Source organism: Panthera leo, chromosome B1 (genome assembly GCF_018350215.1).
Source record: "Panthera leo isolate Ple1 chromosome B1, P.leo_Ple1_pat1.1, whole genome shotgun sequence".
Classification (NCBI taxonomy): Eukaryota; Metazoa; Chordata; class Mammalia; order Carnivora; family Felidae; genus Panthera; species Panthera leo.
The window spans coordinates 35,791,344-35,806,409 of NC_056682.1; the positions used below are offsets into that span (position 1 = coordinate 35,791,344).

Here is a 15,066-nt window from a genome sequence, read left to right on the forward strand (position 1 = left end):
GTGCAGCTGGGAAACAGTGATAGGAACAGGGAGGGATGACCTATGTTAAAGGGTCAGAGGGTGGCTTCCAGCAGGAAGGCTGGGGTGAACACAGGGCTTCGGGCCCAGAAGTCTGCCCCGCATCTGACCTCGGCTATCTCTGAGCATCTCCTCCTCTCATTCCCCTTGACCAAGAGGAGAATCAGAGTCTTCCAATCCTGCAAGGCCCATTCTCACTGCCCCCGACTCTACAGGAATGTCCTTCCACAGGGTGGGAGAGCCACCTTGGGCAGGAACAGTCTGCCACCAGCCAGCCCTGGAACCAAGGGGACTGCAGAGTTAGGGCTCCCTCTGTCGACCTGAGGCGTGGTAGCTGTCAAGGTCATTCCTTACTGAGAGGGATCCTGGTGTGTGTGTGTGTGTGTGTGTGTGTTGGGGCTCACAGGGAGGGCACAGCCAGGCCAGGAGACCCTTCTGTTGCCTGCCTCTGCTGCACCTCCACTTCCTCTATTGCCCTACAGTGAGGCTTGCTCTGTCACCAGTGGCTTCCTCCTGGGAAGGCCCTAGACTCCTCAAGACCAGTAGACCACTCCCCCTCCCAGTGCTTGCCTCTCTCCCCTTCAGGCTGGGATAAGAGGGGAGGCAAAATCTTTCCCCTAGAGCCAGGCAACACTGAACACCAGTGCCTACTGTCCAGGCCCCAGGGTAGGCTTCCTGGGTACCACTTGGCCATACCCAGCTACTAAGGGGACTAGCATACCTTTAAGTTCAGGAGTGCCTTGAGGCCTTGAGGATGGCCCCTTTCGTCCACAACAAGGGCTGGGGCTCCTGCCCCTCTCAGGCAGGCAGTCCCAGGCCCCAGTCAACTAGATCTTGGCTCCTTTCTGCAGCAAGATCACTGGTGCCAGATGTCCCGACTGGACTTCGGCCCTGCCACCAGCCCCCTCACCAAGGCCTGTGCAACAGGCTTCTCTGTACTCTCTCTGTCTCACTCCATTGCCCCTTGCCCCGCCCCATGCACCAGCCTGCTGGGGCTGGGAGGACCAGGGACTCTCCCCCTGTGCTATCTAAACATTAACTCCTGGAGAGGCTAATGAGGGCACCTGGGCACCTAAGGAGAAGGGCAAGGTGATGAAGAACTGGGCCAAAGGAATAAAGGGAAAGATGAGGGCCTAGAAATGACATTTTCTCCAAAGAGTTTAGAAGTCACACACACACCCCACCCCTATGCACTGGACCCTCTGTCTCAGGGACCCCAGAGCCTTAGTTCACAGCATGCTGCCACCAGACCAGTCTCTCTCCAAACCTCCAACCCCACAATTGCATGGTCACTCTCCTTCTCAAAGCCTCTGCCACACAAAACTCTCTATCATGTAACCCAATCATTTCCTGCCACTTCTCCAGGCAAACTTGCAATTTTATCCAAACCCAGGGACTGCTCACCTTCCCCTGAACACTCCTCACATTTTCCTATCTCAAAACCTTTTTTCTTTTCTTTTTAATGTTTATTCATTTATTTATTTTGAGAGGGGAGGGGCAGAGAGAGAGGGAGAGAAAGAGAATTCCAAGCAGACTTTGGGCTGCCAGTGCAGAGCCTGACTCAGGGCCCGAATTCTGGAACCGAACCGTGTGATCATGACTTGAGCTGAAATCAAGAGTCCAACGCTTAACCACTTAACCGACTAAGCCACCCCAGGAGCCCCTCAAAACCTTTTTTCTCATGCTGTTTTCCCTCTTAAAATTTTCCCTTACATATCTTCTCTGCTAACTGAAATCCTGCTCATTCTTAAAGACCATGCAAACTCCAGCCTTTCCCAGTGTCCCAGCCCCACGTACTCTCCCACCCTGGAGAACCCTTCCTGCTTGGCCACAAGCAGAGAACATCCCACTCAGGTGATGAAGACCGGCAAGAACCTAGACTGTAATGCTCACTAGCTGCAACTGTAGATGAGTTAATATCTCTGAGTCTAAGCTTGTGCACACATTATATGGGAATACCCCCTGAATAAGGGGTTACATGTAAGCACATCTCCAGAGTTCTGTGCACATTAGTGTCCTTATTTCCAATAGCTCCTGTTTCCTTTTTCCCTCTTTTGGGATGTACCAAATGCCACTTTGCTATCTTAGGTATAAGAGAGATTTCCAAAAGTTCCAAAATTTCCAAAAGTGGGTTTATCCCCCCACCTATATTTCAAGTGTCTTGAGATCTTGACCGGGGATGACATAATATCTTGTCCATATTTTTGGTCAGTTGAAGGGCTAGCACAGTGCTTGTACATTGTAGGGGATAAATAAGTATTTGGATAACTGCTTAGGACCCCTCCCCACCCACGTCCACCTAAGGATGGAGGGTGGAGGCAGGATTCTGGTTCTCATTCTGCCTCCATCTTGAGGGACTGCAGGGCTCAGAGCCAATGACTTCTTTCTGGACCTTCAGTCGATTTAATTCCCTTAACAAATACTTATTCTGTGTAACATACTGCACTGGGTACTATGAGGGAGGCAAAGACCTACTACTTCTACATCTGAGACACTTGCTTTGTAGCACAACCATTACACAAGCACAAATAAGTACAGTTCCAGAAAACTGTGATATAGGCCATAAGGGAAGGGCAAGTCGGCAGTCAGAGACACTTGTGGCACCAGAGACTGCCACTAGCCCCAGAGGGGAGGAAAGTCTATGGAGCAGAGGAGACAGCAGCGTGCAAGCATTCTGGAGAAAGGTGTGCTGGGCAGTGGGAACCTCAGGAACAGAGCCAGGCACAGGGTGCTGGTTGGCTATTAAACCAGAGCTCCTGGAACTCCCCAGAGGGGACTTGTAGGGACAGGGCGGGGAAGGGAGGCTGAGCAGGATTGTACAGGAGTTTTGAAAACCATGCTAAGGAGTCTGCTAGTGATCAGGTAACACTGGCAGAGCTGTGGTTTAGGGTTGGGTAGGGCCAGGGAACAAACTGTGTGATGTCCTGGAGGAGGTGGGGGTGTCAGGAGGCAGAGACATGACTTGGAAAGCTGCTGTAGTAACTGAGACAGACCCCAGCGAGGCCTGGCAGTGGTGCAGTTCCCAAATGTGGGAGAGAAAGCAATGGTGTGCAAGGTGGTGACAGCTGACATGTTGCATTGCTAGGAGAGACTCAGCAGGAAGAACAAGGAGAGAAGAGAAAGGCAGAAATCTTAGGGAATGTTTCTCTAAAGAGGAGCCAGGAAGAGTAGGGTCCCAGTGAGAGAATGAAGAAGGAGGAAAGAGCTTCAAAAAGGTGTGTGTGGGGGGGAGGTCCTTCAAAGAGTCCAGGGATATGAGGCTGAGGACAGCCAGGGCTGAAGCCAAGGAGGTCACTGGCCACTGAAAGTATGAGGGACAGGGCTCAACAGAGTGATTTAAATAGTAGCCTGCTTGTGAGGACTAGAAAGTGAGTGGATGTCCCCCTGTGCTCCATCTGGCTGTTGGAGGACAGCACAGAGGAGGGGAGATCAATATGCAGGCTATTCTTAGCTGGAGGTCTTGGTAATCCTAACCAACACAGGATCTGAGGCACCTGCCGCCTGCCTCCCTCCACTTTGTCACATCCTCCCCGAGATGGATGTGCTCATCTTGCCCTAAGTCTTCCCCCACACTGCCTACCCCCACCCACACACTTGCTTAGAACCTTCCGGCACACAGAAGCAGCCAGGGGTAGTCTGTGGTCCTCTGGGAAGTCTTCTCCCCCAACACCCCTTTCCACATGTTAAATCCCTTGAGACCCCATTATCAGATCTATTCCTTTGGCTTCTTCCTTTTAGCATCTTTGAACTCACCCCCAGACCAGATGAAATCAGCTGGAATAGATTTCACTAGATATGACAAGGCCCCCTAGGTATGGAGCCTGGACTTGGCAGAGGCACTAAAAGGTGTGGGGAGAAGGTTCAGAGAGCCAAACCAGAGACCCAAGACTTGCCAGGCTTGGTGCTTGGGGAAGGGCAAGACACTCAGGGATGGCACAGGCCTCCAGAGCTGCCTTCCTCCCTCACTCCTCCCTGTCTCAGGCCCTCCCCACCAGGTCTCACCTCAAAAAGCAAGAAAGGAAACAGTGAGGGCTTTCTGGAGCCGGCCCCCAGAGGCCGTCTGTGCTGGGGAGGTCAAAGAGAGGGAGGGAGGGGCCGGAGAAAGGCAGAGAAGAAAGCAGAGGCAAGACAAAGGGCCCAGTCCACCTTTGAAGCTGTCTCTAACCCGAGCCAGGGAGGGTGGGGTGGGTCTGAGAGCCGGGCTGGGGGGAGGCAGTCTAGAGTTTTAAAGAATGTCTCAAATTCCTGCGGAAATCAGAGGGATTGTAAGAGCTCCCCCTCCCCAACACACCTCCTTCTCAGCCCCCTGCCCCTGCCCCCCAAGTCCAGACCTCCACACCTGGGGGCCCCAACCCTTTGTCCTCAGGTAATTGCTGGGCGTTGCCTCTGTGTTTAAAATCCCATTGAACTCGCCAGTTATCAGCTGTGCCTCCAGACCACCCTCCCTACACCGCCCCCCTCCCAGAAAACGACCCCCAACACGTCTCCCGCAGTCTTCACCAGGATTAAGGCTCTTTGTGATTAGAAGGGGGGAGAGAAAAAAGCAACCTGGTGCAAAGCAATTATGACAAGCTGGAGGGAGAATGTCTGTCCTGGGGCCTGAGAGACCTCCCTCTTGGCTGTTGCCTTCTAAATTGCCCAGAGCTGGGGGCGTCAGACCTCTCTAGTCCTCACCAAAGGAGAGGCGGGGTGGACCCCTGGCCCCCACCGCCTTGGACGGCTGCTTCACTCACCTCCCATTATGACTAAACCAGGCTCCTCCCCAATTGCCCATTCGGACCTTATTTTTGGGCCATTCTTGGGAGAAGTGGGGAGAAGGGATGTCTCTCATCCTTTTCCCTCTCTCTCCGTAATATTTCCCTCCAACAATTTCCCAGAAAGAAGAGGAAGGAGAAACTGAGGCTGGGGGGGGGGGGGGTCCATCAACGGAAGAGCGGGCTTGCGCTGGGAGACGTGCTGGAAGGGCCTCCCCCTCAACAAGATTACACGCCGGCGAAAAGGAGGAAAGAGGCGTGTTTTATGGCTCTTAGTTCCACTCCCCTAAAGCACACCTGGAAGCGTCTGGGAAAGCCCACCCGAGAAGCTCCGGCTGGGGGTGGGAGCGCCCTCCCCCCTCCCTCCCGCCGCGGCCACCCCTCCCCCCGGGGCCGCGCGGCCCAGCCCGCCGCCTCTAATTGCATCTTCCCCTCAGGTGTGGCCCCCGCCTCCGCCCCCCGCAGGGGCCTGGGGAACAAGGGGACGCATTCTCGCCCTCTCTCCCCCTTCCGCTCGGCTGAGCCCTCCTCCCCCATCCCCCCTCCTCACCGGAAAAAAGCAATCTGGCTACCGGCGAAGAGGCTGCAGAGTCCGCGGGCCGCCCGGGCGCCGCGCCTGCCCGCTCCTCCGCGGGCGCTCGGGCCTGCTGCCCCGGCCCCGGCCGCTCGCCGGCCCCAGGGTTGGGTTTGGTTCGCCCCAACAGGTAGCACGGGACACGCAGTGCCAGCCAGGAAACCGGAGCCCGCGCGGAGGGAGGGGCGCGCCCGCCGGTCCCGGGGCCTGCGCCCGCCCCGGGCCGCCGGCCTCGCGTGGGGCGGAGGTGCGGGGCCTTCCTGGGCCACCCACACCCCGCTTTCCCTACAGGCGGCACTGCCCGCCGCCCCCCACGCGCGCGCGCGCGCGCGCTCCCCCTCCACCTGCTGGGCCACGCCCGGGCCGGGGCACTTGGCTTCCACGGCTCCCCCGGGCGCCTCTCCGAGAGGAGACTTTGTTACCAATGCCGTTTGGTAGTGGATCCCTCCACCCCGCCTTTAGATAACCCGTTTGCAGGAAAATGGTTTTATTCTGGGGCTCGAAGTCGGGGATGGGGGTGCAGGCCTGGGTAGTGGAATGTGAAGAATGGCCAACCCTCTTTTTTTTCCTTTTTTCCTGAAATAAACACAAAAGTCCCTTCCTACAGTCTGGCCAGGAGGAAACTGGAGGCTGGGGGCAGACTGAAGAAGATTTGGGGAGAATTTAAAGAGAGCCAGCTCCAGACAGTGTCTGCAAGGCTTTGAACCTGCTGCCCTTTTCGCCTGTTTCAGGGAGCCTGAGTCCAGGGTAACACTACAGTTCCTCTCCTGGGGGTCTGCCATCCCCCCTCCCCCCCGGGGCCTATTCCATTGTTGGGTCTGGGGCAGCTGCCCTGACGCCCAGCCCTGCTATGTGGCAGTCCTGTCCCCTTTCTGGCTTGAGGCTCTGACGCTTGTAGTTCCTCAGGGTCCTTCCTCCTTGGGGGCTCTGACTCCCCTCCCTCCGCCCCAGCCCAGTCTTGGGATTAGGAAGGGAAGGGGATGGGAAGGCTGGTGAGGGGCAGCTGCCCCCAGTGTCCCTGACTATGTCAGGGGCTGTGGCCTCCGAGTACGCTTGGTCCGGCGGGTGGGGGCTGAGCCCACAAACTCAAACTGCTTCTGCCTTTCAGCGTGGTTGGGGAAGGGCAACTGGCCCTGGTAGAGGCGCTTGATGAAGTGAGCCTCTCGCTGGTTCTGGCGGCTGCGGGAAGCCTGGCGGGGCCGACCCTGCCTGGTGAAGGCCATGAACCAGCCCTCGTGCCGGGCATTCTGGAAGGCCGTGTAGTTGTTCTCCAGCACGATCTCTGTGAACACGCAGTCTTTGCTCTTCCCACTGGGCTGCGGGGAGGAGGGAAGGAACAAGAGGAGGCGAGTTTGTCCACCCAACTTTCTGCCTTCCTTGCCTTTGGGGCCTATTTTGTGGGACTGAGGAAGGAATGACAGGAGCCGTGTGCCCAAGGATTTCTGCCTGGTGAGAGGCAGAAGTGGGAGAAAGGAGCAAGCTTTGCTTGGAGTCAGGTCTGAACTTAAATACAGCCTGGTCATTTGGAAGTTGTACACCTTGAGCAAGGTATTTAGCCATGCAGAGCCTGTTTCCCAAGATGTGGCATAAAGATCAAGATTATTATGCAGTTCAGCGCATACCCAGTGGGCACTCTGTACACGAGCACACTCCTCAGTCTGGGCCAATGGTGCTGCTGGGTGGAGGAAAAGGAGGCAACAGTCTTTGATGAAAACAAGGGGCAAATGTTTACAGAATACCAGACTATGTCAGGAGCCACCCCACCACCCATTTGACCCAATAGATAACCTTGACACTATGCCCATTTTTATAGACAAGAAGCCTGAGGCTTAACCAAGGTAAGCAAATAGTTGGTGAGAACAGCCAGAACTGGAAGCCAGGATTGACAAATGTTAAGGGAAGTGGACTTCTCCTACCCAACAGTGCTGGAACTGCCCCTGCAGGGTGGTTACGCTAGCAGGCAGTTAGTGTGCATCTTGCTAGTTGGATCCTGTGGACCCCACTGACCTTGGGGAAACTAGTGGCCTTGTATGAATGTCAACTCTCAACCCTGATCAGCGCTTAAGCCTCAACATAGGGACTGTAATATCATGTAAGTGCTAAAATTCTGACTCCTTGATGTTGGGGAAATACCTCATAAATCAGAGCTGAAGATCCTTATGGGTCAGTAAGGGTCCTCAGAGGGCTTCTTGACCCCACAGGGACTCATTTAAATGGAGAAACCAGAGTGGCCTAGTGTTGGGGTGTGTGCGTAGTCAGTCATGGCTTGGGCTTAGTAGAGGGGAGTAGGGGGTGCTGTGGGGCACACAGTAACATTGATTCCTTCATCCACTCCCCCTCCTTCCAGTTCTCACCTTTCCGATGAGCTTGCCCCTCTTGTTCATACAGATGTATTTCTCGCTCTCAGCACCCTTGATGCGCACACGGCTTCCAAATGTGTCTGTCTCCACTATGAGTTTGGCTATGATGGGGGGAGGGGGAGAAAGACCTCCGTCCATTGGGGTTGCCGGCTCAGGTATGGCAGGAGGCCCCCCAACCAGCCTGACCTCCGCACTTGGGTGGGGGGGCACCGAGAGGCCCTACTCCAAGAGGCTTCTCCCTGTTCTCCCACTGTGGCCCCTGCCCTGGCACAGGATCTGGGGATGGACCAGGTTAGGCCAGCCAGCAGTGTGAGTGGCCTCTGGTGAGGGCTGGGTCTCACCAAACTTGTTGCCGTCCTCCGCGGTGGCAGAGATGCGACGCCCGGTGACCTGCACGTGCTTGCCACTGGTCCGGCTGTAGAGCTGGTACTCACGGATCTGCCGCCTGCTCAGCTGGTCAGTCATGGCACCCTGGTCCCTCACGTACTGGTTAAAATTAGGAGACGGGTGATTCTCCCCCTTTGCGGTTACCAAGGGAAAAATAGTGTCAATTTGCTTTGGGTGACACCACCACTGGTCCATCCAAGGGAGAGGGGTGTGGAGGTGAGTGTGAGGGGGCCAGGCCGTTTGTCCTGGGAAGCAGAGGTGCAGGGTGAAGGGTGCATATGGCCATGGTCTTTCCAGGCCAGCGGATGAGCCAGTCATGACCTCTTGGCTCCCCATCTGCCCTGGAGCAGAGAACTGGTGGCTGCACAGGCTTGGGGGACCCTTGGTGATGCAGTGCAGATCTGGAATCATGACTCTGGTTGCTAGACAGAACCTTCACAGTTATGGTACCCAATTCCAATGTCAAAGAGGTGCCCTGGGTGACCCAGCTGATTAGAGACAGAAGTGCTGTCCTGCCTCTAGGACTGGAGCTTGTCCCTTCTCCAGAATGCCAGGGTCTTGGCTCCATTAGCCAGGATAACCAGATTTTTCCTTCATCCTCCCCACTGGCCTTGAAGGATCCTACCCCAGGCACACACACATGCACAGGCATATACATACATGTGCATACAGAAGCTGGTCTGTTAGGCTTACCAGAGAGCATTATGGAGGCTCTAAGACCTTTTGTTTAGGCTCCTGTAATGCCCCTGTAAGCATTTCTCTTCAGCGCTAACTGTGGAATCCTGAGCTCCTGCCCATCTCCCCTGCCTTTCCCTCTGGGTGCTCAGGACCCTCAGAGAACCCTGTCCCCCTTTTGGTCAGTGTTCCTCCCGCCAGTAGGGGTGAGGTGCCTCCTTGGCAAGGGAGATGGAGGCTGCAGCAGCGAGAGGAGCTATCAGTGGTGGCCCAGGCTCTCCTGCGAGCCGCCTGCCTGTGTCACAATGTAACAGAGGCTCGTGGCCAGTAGGGGCAATACTGTTGCCTGCCCGCTAACCAGGTTCTACCCATGCATGGTGCAAAGCCAGGACGATTACCTTCTTCTGGCCTGTCTCACCTATCTGCAACACTGAGTGGGAGAAAAACAGACCCCTTCCTGTCCTCTGTCTCCAGGAAGGTGCAAACCAGATGACATTTCTCAGCTGCTGGTGACAGCCTCAACCCTAGGCTAAAATGTTTCTCTCCCCACCCATATCCTACTGGCCTGTGCTGGAACAGACTTTTGTACCCCAGATCCCTAAGGCCACCTTTATCCCAGGCCCCGTAGAAACCACCTAGACAGACCTCGACCCAGATCAGCATCTGTTAGGGGCCATTCTCTGGTAGAGGGAGGAGCAGGAAGGATCAGCTTTGAGGAAGGGGGCGGTGAGGGAGCGGCTACAGGCTGACCCTGTAACCTGCTCAGGGTTAACCCTTCATGTGTGTCACTGCTCATTTCCGACTCCAGCTAGGCCACAGGCCAGGAGTGCCACAAGGAGCACCCCCCCCCCCCCCATTGCCTATGAGAGCAGGGTCTGGAAACTCAAAGCAGCAAAGTGCACCCTGCACCCCACCCCAGAAAAACCTGAGGCCAGCATTTGGGATGAGGGCCTCCCTTCCTGCCAGGGGGTGGGGTCTGGCTGGGCCAGGACCCTCGGTGGGGTCCAGCCTATCCCCAGCCCCCATCTCCTGGCCCAGGTTCAGGCCCTCCGCCCCTCTTGGCGGGCAGCCTCCTTCTGGCTGTCTGTTCCAGGTCAGGAGCAGAGAGGCCCCCCTGAAGCCCCCTCCTCTCCTTGTCCCCCTTCAGGCCCTGCACAAAAGCAGCCCCACGCCCCCCCCACAGCCCACAACCCACAAGTCGCTCTCCCCGCGGGACCTGGCCTGTCCCTTTCATGTTCCCGCTGCGGGGGGACCTCCCCTTCCACTGCTGCAGACAGCTGCTTGTCAGACGGCCCCTCAAGCATGGCTATGGTCCGGCCTGCCGGCCCCCCCTCCAAGGGGGGCGAGGGGGCACTTCAAGGGGGAAAGGACAGCTTTGCCACCTTCCCTGAGTCCTGAATGGGGCCTCAGCCAGGCCATAAACGCCCCGGCCAGCCTCACCATTGTGCTAATTCCCCTTCCAGAACAGGTTGGGCCCACCCCCAGCCCCCTCCCGGCCAGGCTGGGGGCTTTCTTCTTGCTCTCCCTGGATGTGTGAAGCAAAAGGCCTGGAACGGGGGCTAGAGCAAAAGGGGGAAGGAAAAGGGGGGGGAGTTGTTTCTCTCTCTCTCCCACCCCCCCACTGCTTCAAAGGCAGCCCCTTTCCCTCTCCCAGAGAAAAGGCATTTACCTTCAAAAAAAGTCCCCACTGGATATGAAGAGAAGCGGGCCTCTGGCCTGGGAAAGCCAAGCGATCTCTCCCCAGAGCGGTTCTGGACCAGTGCATTTTAATAGCTGCACTTTTATGGAGGATCACAAAAAGGGACCGAGCCTCGCACAGGGGGCTGAGGCTTGGGGTGGGGGTGTGCATGGGGGGGCTAACATGGGGTGGGGGGAGTGTGGAGATGCAAACCCTGAATCTTGTCCCAAACAAACCCCTTGGGGCTTGACCTCATTGCCCTGTAGGTAAGGAGTCACCCCGCCCTGACTGGGGCTATCCCCCAGGACGGTGATTCCCCAGGACATCTATGGTGGTGAGAGTGGGGTAGTAAGTGGAATACACAACTGGTTTTGCATGAAAACCTGTCTTTTCAGGTACCTCCAAGTACAAGCCTCACCTGAGCCATCACCTCAGCCCTCTTCCTACCACTCCAGACTCCATCCCTCAAGACTGGGTTGCCCCATGCATTTAGCCTTGAGGGGAACACTTGAGGGGGGCCGGATGGAGAGAAAAGCAGAGACCTCAGGACATGTAGAGAAGGTCATGGAGGGAGGACAGATAAAGACCTTAGTCAATCCCCAAATCTGCCATAGCCCCTTCTATACACCTCCAGAGGCTGACACCAGCCCCCACCCTCAAAAACCATCTGGATCCAGGGAGAGGCCAGAACCTGCCTCTGTCCACCGAAAGGAAGCTACCCCCCCCCAGTTGGGTGGGGTGGGAGAGATGGAGAAAAGCTAGTGGGGGGCACCCGCCTACCTGAGTTTGACAGCAGAGAATCAGTAGCTGCAAGCACCTGTGTGAGAAGACAAGGCAGACCCTGGTGTGGGTGCCAGCAGCCAACCCAGGGTGAGAAGGCAGAGCCCCCCCCCCCCACCTCCTGCCCCTCTGTGTGGGATTCCCGGTAAGATTAGGTCTGCCCCAGGCTGCAAATGGCAACAAAACTTCAGTTCAGAGAGGCAGTGCACTTACAGAGTGAGGTTGGGCAGCAGGCGGGTGGCTCCCATCGCCGGAGAGATTTCTTGGGGCGGTTGCCCTCCTGCCCCCAAACTCAGGAGCAGATATGGGCAGTCCCCAGGGGTAGAGTCCCAGAGAAGCCAAGGTCTCTTCAAGCCACAGGTTTTCAGGGGGGAGAGGAGGAGAGAGAGGGGAGGAGGAGGAGGAGAGAGAAGGGAGGGGAGAAGGAATGGGGGAGGAGGGCGTAATTGGGAGACTGAGGTGTGAGGTGTCCACCTTCCTGGCCAGTGAGACAGCAAAGCAGCCGCTGGCTGGCGGGGTCTGCCAGCCTCTTGCTGGGCTACCCGAGCACAGAGGATGGAGCTGTGGAGCCTTCTTGATAAGGAGGCTGGCCCCTGTAGTCTCCCACGTTTTTCGTGACCCTCAGACCTGGACTAGAGGGTCCCTCCTCCCCTCCCAGGGTCAGCTCCTCCTGCCCTCAGGTTTGGTGCCCCACCTCCCCAAGGGTGAGCGCAGGTATCATTCAGGGCCAGGGGTTGCTGAGTCTGGCTCCGGGGGTGGAAATTCCCAGAAGCAGCCTTAAAAGGAGGAGCCTCCCTCCAGGGGGCAGGCGGTGGGCTTGGCTAGGAGCGGTTGCTTCCCCTGCCTCTGTCACCCCTTGCTCCCCCTCTCTGCTGTCTGGCCACCGGGATGGAGGTGTTAGGGCTGTCCCGATGGCAGCAAATAGTGGGTGCTGCAGGCTGGGGGTCAGGGAGGGGGAGGAAGGTGCAGCTGTGGGAGGAGGACGCGATGGAATCTTGAGAGCTGGCCTGACGTCCGGGAAGAGACAGACTCAGAGGAGCTGGTGCACTGGCACAAGCTACTTTCCTCTGGGCCTCGGCAGTTTTGTCTGAGAGATGGGGGCAGTAGTGCCTCAGGATGCCGGCAGACCAAAGGAGTTAACTGGGCTTAGCAGACGTCAAGTGTGTCATATGTTCCGGGCCTCACTCACCCTCCTCTCTAGGGCAGCAGCCATCCCTAGGGCCTCCTCCCTCCCTGTGCCCACCAACCTCTTCACATGGCCTCTGGTCCCACCCTGCTCTGTACTGTGCAGGCAGGACCCCATTCTAGGACCCCTGTGCAGAGGACACTAAAGCACACGGGACAGGGGTCGGGGTGGGGGGGGGCATGGGGGATAGTTAGCTCAGAATGGCCCAGCCAGTGAATGGCAGAACTAGGTTCCTAAGGTCCACATGGATCATGTCTGGAGCCTTGCCACTGTGTCCATGCCCTCCGGGCTGCAGTATCTAAGGTCCCAGAAGCTAGGTGACCAGGGACTCTAATGGTTCCTTCCCTACAGAAGGTGGGTGATGGTGGCTGTGGAAGGGGGCATGTGCTTAGAGGGATCTCTGAGGGAAGTCTTCTGTGTAGGGAGCGGAGCTCGCACCTCAGCTCTGGGCTCCCTGGAGGTCTCAGTGCCTCCAGGATGGAAAGAGAAAGGGAAATGCTGGATGTGGATGTATTTACCTAAAGAGATGAGCAGGAGGGCGAAACTCTCACCTCCAAGTCTCCTCACCTTCCAGAGCTAGATCAATCCACAAAGTTGTCTGCCACCCCTCCCCCCTCCCCCAGACAAGCCCCAAGGCTACCTCCTGGCCACCTCCAGCTTTTGGGCTCCTAGCCCCATCCCCCACCCCTCGGGCCACTGGGACTCAAGGCCCTGCTGAACCTGAGCTGGTCTGGAGAGTGCAGGGGTAGCTCCCTGTAACTGGCAGAGTCCAGGCTTGGAATCAAATAGAAGGGATGTCAAAACTGGAAGGGGTCTTAGAGATTCTTCATCTGGTCCAGCCTCCTCACTCACTGATGAGGCCCAGCGAGGGTCTCACAGCTAGTTAGTCAATGGCACAACTCAGACAAGGTGCCAGGTGCCCAGACTCCCAATCCAGTGCTCGTCGTTGTCCGAGCATGCCCTAGACCGTCCCACAGCTCTGCTTTGCTCAGGCTGATGCTCCTGATCGTTTCCATCTTCCATATTTGTTCTGTTTGGGGTCTCGATTTGAACTCTGCCTCTTCTGCAGAAATCCCCAAATCTACTTCTGGAACTGGTGCTGGCTCTGGCTCTATTCTTGGCGGGCCTTTGACCTCACCCACATCTCCACCAACAACTAGCTCCCAGGTGGGGTACTAAAGGCTACCTCCTCCCACTTTCAGTCCTGGGATGACAGGTAAGAGCAGATGCATGAAGGAGATAGCTCAGGCTTGAGGTTCTGGGGTGGATGGGTGAGCTGGGGGGGTGGAATGAAATAAGGAGATAGATGCGGGAGCCCCATCTAGTGAGGTCTGGACTCCAGGCCTCTGAGCCTGAGTGCCTGGTTCCTATCAGTGGGGGAGGGGCCTGTTGTCAGTGGCCAGCCCCCCAGCCAGGCCTGGGTCTCCATGGTAACAGATGCCAGCAGTCAAGCTTGGCCTTGGGGCTCAGCCAGGGGCTGGTGCCAGGGGCCTCTGGGGCATGGCTGGATAGCCTGTTTCATGGTGTGACATCTGCTCCTTGTCCCTTCCCATTGTGCACCTGCAGGCCTGCCTTTCTGACTCAGCTTGCGCTTTTATCCCCATGGGAAGGCCAGTGCTGGGCTCCAAGAGGGGAGGCAGCATGAAGAGTGTTCCATGGATTTTATCCCCGTTCCCTGGCCTCTACGACCTATGGCAAGTCCCTTCACTTTTCTGGTCTCAGCTTCCTAATTTGTAAAAAGGAAATGGTTATTATCACTGCTGTCAAAATTGCCACCATGAGTATCAACTGAGATGGACACTCCATGAAAAGTATCAAGTGCCACAAGAATGGAAACGAGGGGCATAGACCTTCTTATATGGTCCAGACTCGGTTGACCTAAACTTTGACTCCCTTGACTAGAGGAGAGGGAGGGAGAATAGTAGGGTTCATTAACATTTATAGGGGGAGGTGGCAGGAGGTGATAAAGGAAGTGAGAAGTAGCCTGGGCTGGTTGGTTAATCCCCACCCCCTAGTGCCAAGTTCAACACCCCCCAACTGAGGCGTCTCACGCCTGCTCCTTCTGACAGCCCAGCTGGTGCAGACACTGAGCCCACCTGCGGACCTGCCACTTGTCACCACCTGCTACAAACCCCAGCCCACCATTTTCCTGTTGGAAAGCAGAAGGGCTGGGGCTGGGGCAGGGCAAAAGGCAATGGACTCTTAAAATTTGGAGCACCTACCATCCTTGCTGTTTGATCCCCACTGCCTGCCAGCATTTGGACATCAAGTCAGGAACAGCTTAGCTGTTGCGTGCCCTTATGTACAGAGCTATGGCTGAGCTAGGCTGCTGGGGCACTTGCCTGGGTGAGGTGAAGGGAAGAAGTATCTGTGTGCATCTGTGCTTTGCTATAACTGGCTGGGGGCTGCCCCTCCCAAGGTGCGGGTTACACCGTGGACCTTATTCTTAACTATTATTTTCAGTTTATGAGACTTTGTAGGACTCTGGCTGCTGTGCTGTCCATCTCTCTCAGTCATTTCAGAGTGGTTCAAGATAAGAGCTGTGGGTCCAGACAACCTGGTGGTGAACCCTGCCTCCGCCACTAGCTCTGTGGCCTTGGGGGCAAGTTGTTTCACCTCTCTGTGCCTCATTTTCCAGGTCTGAGAAATGGGGC

At 56.6% G+C, this 15,066-nt stretch overlaps 2 protein-coding genes across 11 annotated transcripts in view; both read right to left on the minus strand.

The window, feature by feature from the left end:
• Positions 1-5,626, minus strand: part of DMTN (dematin actin binding protein) — a 28,327-nt gene extending 22,701 nt beyond the window's left edge. For all 9 annotated transcript variants that reach the window (XM_042934654.1, XM_042934652.1, XM_042934653.1 and 6 more), the window contains exon 1: positions 5,323-5,626. The gene's annotated coding sequence lies outside the window, so the exon portion shown is untranslated. The remainder of the gene's footprint in view (positions 1-5,322) is intronic.
• A 221-nt stretch (positions 5,627-5,847) lies between these two features.
• Positions 5,848-14,670, minus strand: FGF17 (fibroblast growth factor 17). Of its 2 annotated transcripts, XM_042933853.1 has the most exons (6): positions 14,635-14,670; positions 11,440-11,573; positions 11,227-11,263; positions 8,048-8,225; positions 7,701-7,807; positions 5,848-6,662 (listed from the first exon to the last, which is right to left on the minus strand). In XM_042933853.1, exons 1-6 carry the CDS (start codon positions 14,668-14,670, stop codon positions 6,369-6,371), a joined length of 786 nt encoding a protein of 261 aa, XP_042789787.1. In that variant the 3' UTR covers positions 5,848-6,368. The 2 variants fall into 2 exon arrangements, with proteins under 2 accessions (XP_042789787.1, XP_042789788.1); XM_042933854.1 differs by lacking the exons at positions 11,227-11,263; positions 11,440-11,573; positions 14,635-14,670 and adding an exon at positions 8,787-8,961.
• Positions 14,671-15,066: the final 396 nt, after the last annotated feature.